This window comes from Amblyraja radiata, chromosome 23, assembly GCF_010909765.2.
Source record: "Amblyraja radiata isolate CabotCenter1 chromosome 23, sAmbRad1.1.pri, whole genome shotgun sequence".
NCBI lineage: Eukaryota > Metazoa > Chordata > Chondrichthyes > Rajiformes > Rajidae > Amblyraja > Amblyraja radiata.
Window position 1 is genome coordinate 3,784,033 of NC_045978.1, and position 13,513 is coordinate 3,797,545.

Below are 13,513 nucleotides of genomic sequence, written 5' to 3' on the forward strand. Positions count from 1 at the left end.
TGGCAGTGAATGTGGAGAACAGGAATGTGAAGGCGTTTTTCAAACGGGACCCTTCTACAGACTGGAGAAAGGTCCCAAGCAGAAATGTCACCTATCCCATATTGTCCAGGGATGCTGCCTGACCCTCTGAATTACTCCAGCACTCTGCGCCTTTTTCAGGTGAGTTGATGGTAGGCAAAAATGCTGGGTAAACTCAGTGGGTGAGGCAGCATCTATGGAGCGAAGGAATAGGTGACGTTTCGGGTCTCCACCTGAACATAGAAAATAGGTGCAGGAGGAGGCCGTTCGGCCCTTCGAGCCAGCACCGCCATTCATTGTGATCATGGCTGATCGTCCCCAATCAATAACTCGTGCCTGCCTTCTCCCCATATCCCTTGACTCCACTAGCCCCTAGAGCTCTATCTAACTCTCTCTTAAATCCATCCAGTGACTTAGCCTCCACTGCCCTCTGTGGCAGGGAATTCCATAAATTCACAACTCTCTGGGTAAAATCTTTTATTTATTTTTTCTCACCTCATTCTGGCCTTTATTCTAAGACTGTGGCCCCTGGTTCTGGAAACTTTACATATTCCTTCGCTCCATAGATGCTGCTGCACCCGCTGAGTTTCTCCAGCATTTTTGTCTACCTTCGATTTTTTTCAGCACCTGCAGTTCCTTCTTAAACATCGGGTGAGTTGATGAATTGTTTATGCTGGCATAACTGGAGTTTAATTCCCATGAATCATTAAGGCTAGGTAATACAAAACGGTATCTAACTGGGGAAACTAAAAGAGCCTGTCCCACTTACGTGGTTTTTTTCAGCGACTGCCGGCACCCGTCATAGTCGTAGCAGATCGCCGAAAATTTGCAACACGTTGAAAATCCAGCGGCGACCAGAAAAAGGTACGACTCTTTGGGCGACTACTCACGGCCATACAGGCGTCACGTGTCGACATGCGCGGGCGGGGTGACGCCTGTATGGTCGTGAGTAGCCGCCCAAAGAGTCGTACATTTTTCTGGTCGCCGCTGGATATTCAACAAGTTGGAAATTTTCGGCGACCTGCTGCGACTGACGGGCAAGTCGCCGAAAAAATCACGTAAGTGGGACAGGCCCTTTATAACATTGCTTTAAAACCAGGAGTCAGATCAGGAATAAAGTCAGTGCTGTGAAGAATAACATTTGTAAATTAATAATTGAAAATGCAGAAGGGTCTGAAGAAGAGGTTCGTCCCGAAACGTTGCCTATTTCCTTCGCTCCATAGATGCTGCTGCACCCGCTGAGTTTCCCCAGCACTTTTGTCTACAATTGAAAATGCACACCAGCAGGCTCAGGAATAGCTACTCCCCTGCTGTACTTAGAATGGTCCTGCCATAAACTGGGGTGCTGCCCGATTCACTTCTACCCCAATGCGGACATTGGACTTGGTCGATGGCAGTGCCATCTCAGTTCAGTTTAGTTTATTGTCACGTGTACCGAGGTAATAATAATAATAATAATAATGGATGGGATTTATATAGCGCCTTTCTAATACTCAAGGCGCTTTACATCGCATTATTCATTCACTCCTCAGTCACACTCGGTGGTGGTAAGCTATTTCTGTAGCCACAGCTGCCCTGGGGCAGACTGACGGAAGCGTGGCTGCCAATCTGCGCCTACGGCCCCTCCGACCACCACCAATCACTCACACACATTCACACACAGGCAAAGGTGGGTGAAGTGTCTTGCCCAAGGTACAGTGAAAATATTTTGTTGCGTGCTATCCAGTCAGCAGAAAGACAAAACATGATTACAATCGATCCATTTTAGAGTATATTGATACGGGATAAGGGAATAACGTTTAGTGCAAGGTCCGATCAAGGATAGTCCAAGGGTCATCAAAGAGGTTGATTGTAGTTCAGCATTGCTCTCTGGTTGTGATAGGATGGTTCAGTTGTTTGATAACAGCCGGGAAGAAACTGTCCCTGAATCTGGAGGTGTGCGTTTTCACACTTCTGTACCTTTTGCCTGATGGGAGAGGGGAGAGGAGGGAGTGGCCTGGGTGCGACTCGTCCTTGATTATGCTGCTGGCCTTGGAGTGGCAGCACGAGGTATAGATACAATGCTGAGAACTATATTCTGCACTCTGTATCTTTCTCTTGCCTCTACCTATTGTACTGGAGTTTGGCTTTATTGTATTTATGTGCAGTATTAACTATTCAATTCCTTGATTATCTGACATGAGAGTTTGACAGCACTGGGCTTGTACTCGCTGGAGTTTAGAACGTTGAGGGGGGACCTCATTGAAACTTACACAATAATGAAAGGCATAGATAGAGTGGATGTGGAGAGGATGTTTCCACTGATAGTCAGAGTCAGGGGATATGGGGAGAAGGCAGGAACGGGGTACTGATTGGGGATGATCAGCCGTGATCACATTGAATGGCGGTGCTGGCTCGAAGGGCCGAATGGCTGACTCCTGCACCTATTGTCTATTGAGAGTCTCGGACCAGAGGTCACAGCCTCAGAATTAAAGGGTGCTCTATTAGAAAGGAGGTGAAGAGGAGGGTAGTTAATCTGTGGAACTCATGTCAGTGGATATTTTTAAGGCAGAGATAGACAAAATCTTGATTAGAATGGGTGTCAAGGGTAATGGGGAGAAGGCAGAGATGAGCCATGATTGAATGGCGGAACGGACTTGGTGGACCGAATGGCCGAATTCTACTCCTATAACGTGATTATGAGTGGTTGTATTGGTTGCAAAACAAAGTTTTTCACTGTACACGTGACAAAAATAAACCTAAACCTAACACTTGCTGTCAAGATGGCAACGAGCTTTACATAGTGGCAACTTTTGCTGCTAACATTCTTGCTACTGAGGGAGTGCAGCGTAGGTTTACAAGGTTAATTCTCGGGATGGCGGGACTGTCATATGCTGAGAGAAAAGAGCGGCTGGGCATGTACACTCTGGAGTTTAGAAGGATGTGAGGGGATCTTATTGAAACATATAAGATTATTAAGGATTTGGTCACGCTAAAGGCAGGAAACATGTTCCCGATGTTGTCAGTCTCCCTACCTGCAACCTCCGGGAACCGCACGGAAACCTTGGGTGGGGCGCAAAGTCTCCAGAGGTTTCCGTTCAGGTTTCCTAAGTGGGACAGGGGCATAAGGGGTAAGCCATTTAGAACGGAGATGAGGAAACACTTTTTTTCACGGAGAGTTGTGAGTATGTGGAATTCTCTGCTCCTGGGCCGGTTCTCTGGATGCTTTCAAGAGAGAGCTAGATAAGGCTCTTAAAGATAGGGGATATGGGGAGAAGGCAGGAACGGGGTACTGATTGGGGATGATCAGCCATGATCACAATGAATGGCGGTGCTGGCTCGAAGGGCCGAATGGCCTACTCCTGCACCTATTGTCTAAAATGCATCGCTACTGAGACACAAGTGGTTCTGAGGATCTTTATTTCTTGCATTTTTGTAAAAAAATATGAAACCCAGAATTACATTGGCACATAAACCTCAGCAGTAGGCAATTGCTGTTCATGTAATACAAGGCACAGGTGTATATACAGAATTAAGAGGTCCTTTCCAATCTGGTTCACTTAGTAATTATGTTACTTAGTAAATCCACGAGAGTTTTATATCTCCATCGAAAACACAGTGTGGAAAGCGAGGGCCAAGCCTCTCTGACATCAATAATAAAAAAAAACAGCACATTATACACATTATCATCCATAACTTTTTCATACAAAAAGTGCATTTTCCCCCGATAAAAGATTTTGATTTCTTCAACCTGTTCGACGATTTAAGTTTGGGAACCAAAGCTGGTATAACTGCTGGTAATACACACCGTCTTCAAAGTAGACTTAAAAATCCTCTCTTGGAATGATTACTGCCACAATTATGCGGTGCCAAGACATTTGGCAATGAAACGTTTTATTTGTTGTCTAAGAAGGAACTGCAGATGCTGGAAAATCGAAGGTAGACAAGAATGCTGGAGAAACTCAGCGGGCGAGGCAGCATCTATGGAGCGAAGGAAATAGGCGACGTTTCGGGCCGAAACCCGACAGGGAGCGAAGGAAATAGGTAACCTATCGGGTTTCGGCCAGAAACGTTGCCTATTTCCTTCGCTCCATAGATGCTGCCTCACCCGCTGAGTTCCTCCAGCATCCTTGTCCACCTGGCAATAAAACTTGCTTTATTTAGGAGGCAGGTTCAGTTTCTCTTTGCCCGATGACATTTGGAAAATCGACCATTTTTAATTTCCAAAAACGCAAAGACCAAACTGATTTGTATCTATCTATATATATGAACGCTGCCAAAAAAAAAATGAGCAGTTTACATTCATTTGCTTATTTCACCAGTTGTGGTCAAAGACCAGAGAAGAGCTGTTTAATCAACGTCTATTTTACAGGTAAGCCCTTTCTTTTTCTCTTGTCGAAAAAAAAAAAAAAACCTAGCATATAATTAAAAAATATTAGAGTCTCTGCTGATCAATTTTACAGTTATAAGCATTAAAATCCTGAGAATACAGCATATCATAAACTGTGGAGAGACTGATAGCCCTGTCCCACGGTGCAAGTTCATTCCAAGAGCTCTCCCGAGTTAAATTTAAAAAAATCAAACTCGTGGTAAGGACGGAGAATGAACATAGCGGGTACGTCGGAGCTCGGGGACGTCTCTTAGCGCTAACGGCAGGTACTCGGGAAGACTCGCTAACGGCAGGTAAGCACGGGAAGACTCGTGAAGATTTTTCAACGTGATGAAAAATGTCCACGAGAGCCCCGAGTACCGACGAGTGGCCGTTACCGTAAATCTCCGAGTTCGAATCGGGGCAAACATCGGGAGAACTCTTGGAATGAACTCGTACAGTGGGACAGGGGTTTTACTTTGGTATGATGTTCTAAAACCCAACATCTTGAGGAACACTGATTAAACTTGATGGTTCATATACGGGCTGGATATTACAGAAGGGACAGTATATCAGCTAAACATACTCTCATTTCAGATTTTTACTGCTTTAAAAGATTTGAGATTACAAAGCAAATCTTTGTAAAAACAATTCATCACATTTATTTGTTTGGCAAATGGAATTTAATGCCACAGGAGGCTGTGGAGGCCAAGTCAGTGGATATTTTTAAGGCAGAGATAGATAGATTCTTGATTAGTGCGGGTGTCAGGGGTTATGGGGAGAAGGCAGGAGAATGGGGTTGGGAGGGAGAGATAGATCAGCCGTGATTAAATGGCGGAGTAGACTTGATGGGCCGAATGGCCTAATTCTGCTCCTACACGTCATCAAACTACCGATTACTTCAAATGTGTTGAGAAACTTCATTGTGTCACTTGCTGGCCAATGACCAACTGGATCCAAAGCAATCTTAAACCCTTTCGTGTGATCAATCCGTTAGATGTTGGAAGCTGCCTGGGTTGGTTTTCGCTTGCGATGAAGTGTTTTGCCTGGAGATGAGATGGAACTGGTGGTAAATTGGACTGGACTTAGCTTAATATCCTGATACTACAAGAAGGTGCAGAGTTCTCTGTTGGTCATTGAAACGTGACCACATGAAGAAAACGCAAAGAAAACTGCGGTGGTGAGCAGATACAATTGCGGAATAGCTTAAAAAGAAAGGTGTAAATGGCAACCAGCACTAAAAGACTGTGAAAAGATGGTAATCGTACATTCATGAAAATGGATCGTCAAGGCAAACCCACTTTCATCAGATTGATTCTTCTCTCTTCTCGAAAACTTAAAACTAAGGCTATGCTACAAATCTTATTTTACAGTGAAAAGACATTATTTATACCTCACATGCCCTAGCAGGGTGCAACTTTGGCAACTTGTGTGTTTCTCCAATTCTTCACTGTGCAGAAGGCCAAGTGCACGCCCTAGAGCTTCCAGCCAGGTCTGAACCTATTCTAGCTTCCAATTTACCAACCAAAACCTTTAGAGCAAAAATTTAAAAAAAACACACAATTTATGACAGTAATGTGTTTCCACAGTAAAAGCAATTTTAAAATTTAGATTTTTTTTTTCCTTTGTATATCATCAAAAAATCAAAACTATAAAATGTACAATTTTTTTATAATGCAGTAAAAAGCGAAAGCTCGACGACGGAAAAAAAAAATCTTGAAAAGTTCTGCGTGCGTTTCCTGAAACAATGCAAATCGCAAGCAGCTCTGCAGCGGCAGGAGGAACTAATTCCTGCTCAAGGTTGGAGTTTGCCCTTATACACGAGGGGGGCGGAACTGAACCGAGGCGCTAGCGTGCAAACATGGCAGTCAAAAAGTAAACCGATGTTTTTGGACTTTTATCAACTTGGCAAAAAAAGGATTTGTTATTGGAAAAACTAAAATGTCAGCTGGTTCAAATGCCGCAGAAAACACAGCAAGTTCAAAGAAAATAGAGTCTTTAGCTTATTTTTGAAAAAAAGTGAATATTTTTGATAGTATCTGATGTAATTACAAGTGCTTTACCCAAACCCAATCGTGCTTTAGGCGTTCCTTGCTTTTATCATTGTCTTGCCCCTCTCTCACTAGAATTGATTGTTCAGGAAACTGCGAGCAGTTGGGTCTTATTAGAGTGTACAAAATACAGAAAGTGCCGTTCGATCATTCATTCAGTCAACAAATCGCTGACAGGCTTTCTTCCAGCGACAGGCAGTGCACCACATATCCCGGTTCTCCATTCCATAAACTTTCCGGCATTTCTTTCCTTCACCTCTCGGCTTCCTGCAAGGAGATGAGTGCAGCTTGGTGAACATTGCAGCCTTTGACAAGGAGAGGTCAACACATTGCAAAAAAACCCCACCACAGGCCAGCAGTGGAGCTGTCTGGGCGGAGTTTGCACGTTCTCTCTTCCCCCCCCCCCCCACCCCCCCGTGTTCACAGAGATCTTCGGTTTCCTCCCACACTCCAAAGTTTGCAGGTTCATTGGCTGGGTATAAATGTTTAATTGTCCCTAGGGTGTGTAGGATGGTGTTAATACCACCAGGGGGCGCCGCACGGTGGCGGCCTCACCAGCAGTCTGTCCTATTCGTCTTTTATTTGTTATTTTTAGTGTGTTTTTAAATTTTGGCATGGACTCAATGGGCCGAAGGGCCTGTTTCTGTGCCGTACCTCTAAACTAAATGAAATAATTGCAACATAGACAATGGGTGCAGGAGTAGGCCATTCGGCCCTTCGAGCCAGCACCGCCATTCAATGTGATCATGGCTGATCATCCCCAATCAGTAACCCGTTCCTGCCTTCTCCCCATATCCCCCGACTCCGCTATCTTTAAGAGCCCTATCTAGCTCTCTCTTGAAAGCATCCAGAGAACCTGCCTCCACCGCCCTCTGAGGCAGAGAATTCCACAGACTCACCACTCTCTGTGAGAAAAAGTGTTTCCTCATCTCCGTTCCAAATGGCTTACCCCTTATTCTTAAACTGTGTGGCCCCTGGTTCTGGACTCCCCCAACATCGGGAACATGTTTCCTGCCTCTAGCGTGTCCAAACCCTTCTCCCAATAGTAACTCCGCGGGTCAGGCAGCATCACTGGAGAACATGAATAGGTGACGTTTCAGGTCGGGACCCTTCTACAGACCATGCCCTCCTGACCTGCTGAGTTAGTCCAGCATTGTTTGTAAACTAGCACCTGCAGTTCTTCATTTTAGAATGGAATTAAAACGTAATCAATGTCAACTGTGCATACTCATGAGTGAGAATCAAATATAATAATAATAATGGATGGGATTTATATAGCGCCTTTCTAATACTCAAGGCGCTTTACATCGCATTATTCATTCACTCCTCAGTCACACTCGGTGGTGGTAAGCTACTTCTGTAGCCACAGCTGCCCTGGGGCAGACTGACGGAAGCGTGGCTGCCATTCTGTGCCTACGGCCCCTCCGACCACCTCCAATCACTCACACACATTCACACACAGGCAAAGGTGGGTGAAGTGTCTTGCCCAAGGACATAACGACAGTATGCACTCCAAGCGGGATTCGAACCGGCCACCTTCCGGTCGCCAGCCGAACACTTAGCCCATTGTGCCATCTGTCGTCCCAAATATGAATTAATAATTAAATAATGTGCACAGATTCTCTAGTTTTCAAGCAGGTGTAGATTTGCAGGTGATGTGTGGTCGGATGCAAGCCTGGGCGATCTATGTCATATGGAGGACAGGCTGTTGCCCATGCAGCACGTCCCCCCTCTCCACGTCGCTGATCGATCCAAAGGAACAGCAGGGCCGTTACAGTTTGGCACCAGCGCCGTCGCAGGAGCTGCCAGAGCGAGGTTGTAGACAACGACAAACTGCCTTAGGGGCTCCGACTCCGGATATTCTTGAGGTTTACTCCTGGGGGATCTTATAGAAAATTACAAAATCCTTAAGGGGTGGGACAGGCTAGATGCAGGAAGATTGTTCCCGATGTTGGGGAAGTCCAGAACTAGGGGTCACAGTTTAAGGATAAGGGGGAAATCTTTTAGGACCGAGATGAGAAATTTGTTTTTCACACAGAGAGTGGTGAATCTGTGGAATTCTCTGCCATAGAAGGTAGTTGAGGCCAGTTCATTACTGAGGGAGTTAGATGTGGCCTTTGTGGCTAAAGGGATCAGGGGGTATGGAGAGAAGGCAGGTACAGGATACTCCGTTGGATGATCAGCCATGATCATATTGAATGGCGGTGCAGGCTCGAAGGGCCCAATGGCCTACTCCTGCACCTATTTTCTATGTTTCTAGGAGCCTTTTCCATGACTGGATATGGCCACAAGGCCACGGTGGTAGTTTTCCCTCAATCAGAGTTTCTGCAAGTGATCATGCATTATTGCAGCTGAAAACTTGATAGAAAATCTCTGAAGTTAAAGTGCAGACTGCTTCTATGAAAATGACGTGCACATACATGTTGTGGGTGAACAGTGTGCTTTGGTTTGTACAATTGGTGTCACGTTGGGGAACAAAAGGCAAAAGTCATTGTAAATTCCTGCACTATTTGAAAATGGTGAAGATCGTGGTGTATGAAGCTGTGAAACACACGATTATCGACACAATGCATCTCACGAACAGCTGCTTCTCCTCGCAACAAGCTTCTGAACGGTGCTTCCACAAGCAAGGGAATTGTCTGATTATCCTATTTAGTTTAGAGATACAGCGTGTAAACAGTCCCTTCGGCCCACCCAGCCCGCCCCGACCAGCGATCCCCGCACATTAACACTACCCTATACACATTGGGGACAATTTTTTAACATTTACACCAAGCCAATTATAAACTACAAACTTGTACGTCTTTGGAGTGTTGGAGGAAACCGAAGATCTCAGAGAAAACCCACGGGGTCACGGGGAAGAACGTACAAACTCTGTAGTCGGGATCGAACCGGGGTCTCTGGCGCTGCAAGGCAGCAACTCTACCGCTGCGCCACCGTGCAGCTCGTTATGGACATTGGAATTGTTGCGCTACGCTGCTGAGAACTAAATCCTGCACTCTGTATATTCCCCTTTGTTTCACCGACTGTCCTTGAGTCTGGCTTGATTGTATTCATGTGTGGTATTATATCTGGTCTGTTTGGACAGCGTGCTAAACAAAGCTTTTGCCTGGACTGTCGTGCGGGACGATAATACAATCAAACTTAAATTGCAAACAGTATTATCACAGATAGAAATCACAGCAGGTTAAAGTGTGGAACATAAATGTAGTCGTACCTAGTTCCTGGCCCTTGTTTCGGGGACGAGATGAGAGGGGTGTGTACCTTCAAGGATGGGTGAGACGTCTGCCTCTTGTCAACGATACTTACTGGACGAATTTGTGTTAAAGGACCCTAAACATAATCAGAGATTCACATGAAGTTCCTGGTTTGCATTGCAACATAGCAAAATCCAGAGCTATTCACACACGCACACACACACACACACACACGCACATACACACGCACGCACACAAACACGCGCGCGCACACGCACACACACGCACGCACACAAACACGTGCGCACACATATTAAGAAAAACATACATGTAAAACAAAATAACATTAAGTATACTGTGGAGTTTAGAAGGATGAGAGGAGATCTTATTGAAACATATAAGGTTATTAAGGGTTTGGACACGCAGGAAACATGTTCCTGATGTTGGGGGAGTCCAGAACCAGGGGCCACACAGTTTAAGAAAGAGGGGTAAGCTATTTAGAACGGAGACGAGGAAACACTTTTTCTCACAGAGAGTTGTGAGTCTGTGGAATTCTCTGCCTTGGAGGGCAGTGGAGGCAGGTTCTATGGATACTTTCAAGAGAGAGCTGGATAGGGCTCTCAAAGATAGCGGAGTCAGGGGATATGGGGAGAAGGCAGGAACGGGGCACTGATTGGGGATGATCAGCCATGATCACATTGAATGGCGGTGCTGGCTCAAAGGGCCGAATGGCCTACTCCTGCACCTATTGTCTATAATGTAATAAAAAGGAACTGCTGAAGGAATGTATGAAGAAGGGTCCTGGCCCATAACATCACCCATACATTCTCTCCAGAGATGCTGCCTGACCCGCTGAGTTACTCCAGCATTTTGCATCTATTCCCTGCCGTTTATTTATTTTAAAGGTTGACTGAACAGAAGATCTATTTTAAGGCTCCACCCATGGGACAGCCGACCTAGGAATGTGCCTGCCGCATGCCAGCTTTAAATTCTTCTTTCACTGGACATGTTTTTCCGGTTCAAACAGAAATGTATGTATGTATGTATGCGAGGTCACAAGGCCACTAATTAAAAGGTCAACATACACGGGGCCTCCTAACTGGTTTACTTTACTGAAAATCAGTGTTTCATTCATTTCTCCCAAGTGGATTAAAGGTTCGGCAGCTTCGGACAAATTTCTTGTATCATTCAGTTCCTGGATAAAGCGCAGAAACAGGCCCTTCGGCCCATCGAGTCCACACTGGCCTGCGATCCCCGCACACTAACACTATCCTACACACACACACACTAGGGACAATTTACAATTTTACCGCTGCCAATTAGCAAACCTGTACGTCTTTTGAGTCTGGGAGAAAACCGGAGCACCCGGGGAAAACCCACAGGGAGATCGTGCAAACTCCGTACAGACAGCACCCGTGGCCAGGATGGAACCCGGGGTCTCTGGCGCTGTGAGGCAGCAACTCTACCCGCTGCGCCGCCGTGCCGCCCTCTCAGATATTAAAGAAGGTTTACTTTTTTTTCTCTTCTATGCGTGGTTTCGAGAGACTGCGTGGAAACAGGCCCTTCGGCCCACCAAACCCATGCTGACCATCGATCACCCGTTTACACAGGTTCCATGTTATTCCACTCCCCACACACTAGGGGGCAGTTTACAGAGGCCAATTAACCTACAAAGCCGCACGTCGTAGAGTTGTGGGAGGAAACTGGAGGAAACGCAGGGTGAACATGTATTTATAATCCATCCCTAACCGAGTGGGGTGCTGGACCACGCAGGGAACGTTTGAGAGGCAACCTGATGGCAGGTTTGGAAGCACAGAGTGTAGAGGGGGCAAGAACATCAAACAACGTAAGTGAAACAGGTAGGAACCAATTCAAGAATTGAAAAAGTGGCCAATCTGGAGTTAAGTATTACAATGAAGTATTACAGTCCACAGATGCAGCACCGATTATCCGGCAACTGGTGATCCACCACCTCCTTTAGAAAAAACATAGAAAATAGGTGCAGGAGTAGGCCATTCGGCCCTTCGAGCCTGCACCGCCATTCAATATGATCATGGCTGATCATCCAACTCAGTATCCCATCCCTGCCTTCTCTCCATACCCCCTGATCCCTTTAGCCACAAGGGCCACATCCAACTCCCTCTTAAATATAGCCAAAGAACTGGCCTCAACTACCTTCTGTGGCAGAGAATTCCACAGATTCACCACTCTGTGTGAAAAATGATTTTCTCATCTCGGTCCTAAAAGACTTCCCTCTTATCCTTAAACTGTGACCCCTTTAATCCGGACAAAACTACGAGAGCCCCCGCCCATCCCCTCTAGAAGTCTGACAATGTCCCCCCTAGTCATCTGGACTTCCGTGGCCAATCGGCAGCTAGACTTTACCCCCTCTGCAGCCGGGGATCTGGAACTCCGGCCCGGCCCGATCCGTTCCCACAGCCGGTGTGTCGGCCCCTTGGCAAGACGGATAATCCGGGGAGGCTCTGGAACCACGGGCGCTGGGAAATAGGCGGCGGAGGGGCACTGTAGCGTGAACCGCACACGGCATGGAAGCGAGAGATGTGGACTGTACTTTCCACATGGCAACAATAAACTTAAACCTACAGATGTAAAAGCACTCGCTCACCTGTGAGCCTTTAAAGATTACGGGTGGAGACTGCAACGATATGCTGAATCCGGACCCATTTGGACAGAACTTGGATGTTACAGGGATGCTGACTGGTGTAGTCGCCTGTAAACGGGGGAAATAAATGCACCATCAGAGGGAAAGTAAGGCAAAGTGACACGGAATGGTCCATTGGAGCCCAGACCATCGCGCACGCCAACCCCCCTTCCACTGACTCCATCTACAACTCACGCTGCCTCGGCAAGGCCAGCAGCATCATCAAGGACCAGTCTCACCCCCGGCCACTCCCTCTTCTCCCCTCTCCCATCAGGCAAGAGGAACAGAAGTCTAGAAACACACAACTCCAGATTCAGGGACAGTTTCTTCCCGGCTGCTATCGGGCAACTGAATCGTCCCACCATCAACTGGAGAGCGGTCCTGAGCCACTCTATATCTCATTGGAGACCCGCAGATTATATTTAATCGGACTTCTCTGGACTTTTATGTTGCACTAGATGTTAACTTCTAACCAGTCTTTCCGCTGACTCGTTAGCTCGCGTGACAAAAATCCCCGCGCCACGGTACACATGACAATAAACTAAACTAAAATAAACTTTCAGTGAAGATGAGAAACATTAGTTAACGTTCAGCCCCATTCTGATTGTCTTTTTTAGTTTAGTTTAGAGATACAGCACGGAAACAGGCCCTTCGGCCCACTGAGTCCATGCCGACCCCATGCACTATCCTGACCTGCACACACCAGGGACAATTTACAATTTTTTTTTACCAAAGCCAAAATAACCTACAACCCTGTACGTCTTTGGAGTGTGGGAGGAAACCGGAGCACCCGGGGAAAACCCACGGGCGAACGTGCAAACTCCGCACAGACAGCACCCGTGGCCAGGATCGAACCCGGGTCTCTGGCGCTGCGCCACCCTGGCGGTTTACCTGGTAGGCGTGGTCAGTGCGGACGTGGTACAGGTTAGTCGGGGCAGAGCGACTCAGGGGGGTGACCATCTTCTCCTCGCTCCTCACCGAGACCGGGTTGGACGATCCACAATCCACACTGGGAAAAACGGGAGCCATGGTTGCCGTTGGCGACATTGGCGTCAGGCTGCTCAAACCATCCGTTAGTGAGTCTACATCGACGTCAATCTCTGAGTAGTAGAAGTCTTCTTCGCCATCGCAGAGGTCCAAGTCGACATTGTGCCTGCAATCACACACACGTACCATCACCAATCGTAACAAACAGTTGACATACCGCTGCAACGTACTGAGAACACACAGGAGATAG

General features: G+C 46.7%; 1 protein-coding gene and 1 long non-coding RNA gene across 3 annotated transcripts in view; both read right to left on the minus strand.

The window, feature by feature from the left end:
* Positions 1 to 3,400: 3,400 nt before the first annotated feature.
* On the minus strand, positions 3,401 to 4,622 carry LOC116986159. Its single transcript, XR_004415427.1, has 2 exons — positions 4,136 to 4,622; positions 3,401 to 3,949 (listed from the first exon to the last, which is right to left on the minus strand). It is a non-coding gene; the product is annotated as an uncharacterized LOC116986159 (long non-coding RNA).
* Positions 4,623 to 4,892: 270 nt separating this feature from the next.
* Positions 4,893 to 13,513, minus strand: part of LOC116986160 (zinc finger protein 704-like) — a 71,310-nt gene continuing 62,689 nt past the window's right edge. For both annotated transcript variants that reach the window (XM_033041386.1, XM_033041385.1), the window contains exons 6-9: positions 13,168 to 13,429; positions 12,241 to 12,345; positions 9,635 to 9,750; positions 4,893 to 6,684 (exon numbers count right to left, since the gene is read on the minus strand). In XM_033041386.1, the coding sequence (XP_032897277.1) occupies positions 6,573 to 6,684; positions 9,635 to 9,750; positions 12,241 to 12,345; positions 13,168 to 13,429 (595 nt within the window). In that variant the 3' untranslated portion in view covers positions 4,893 to 6,572. The remainder of the gene's footprint in view (positions 6,685 to 9,634; positions 9,751 to 12,240; positions 12,346 to 13,167; positions 13,430 to 13,513) is intronic.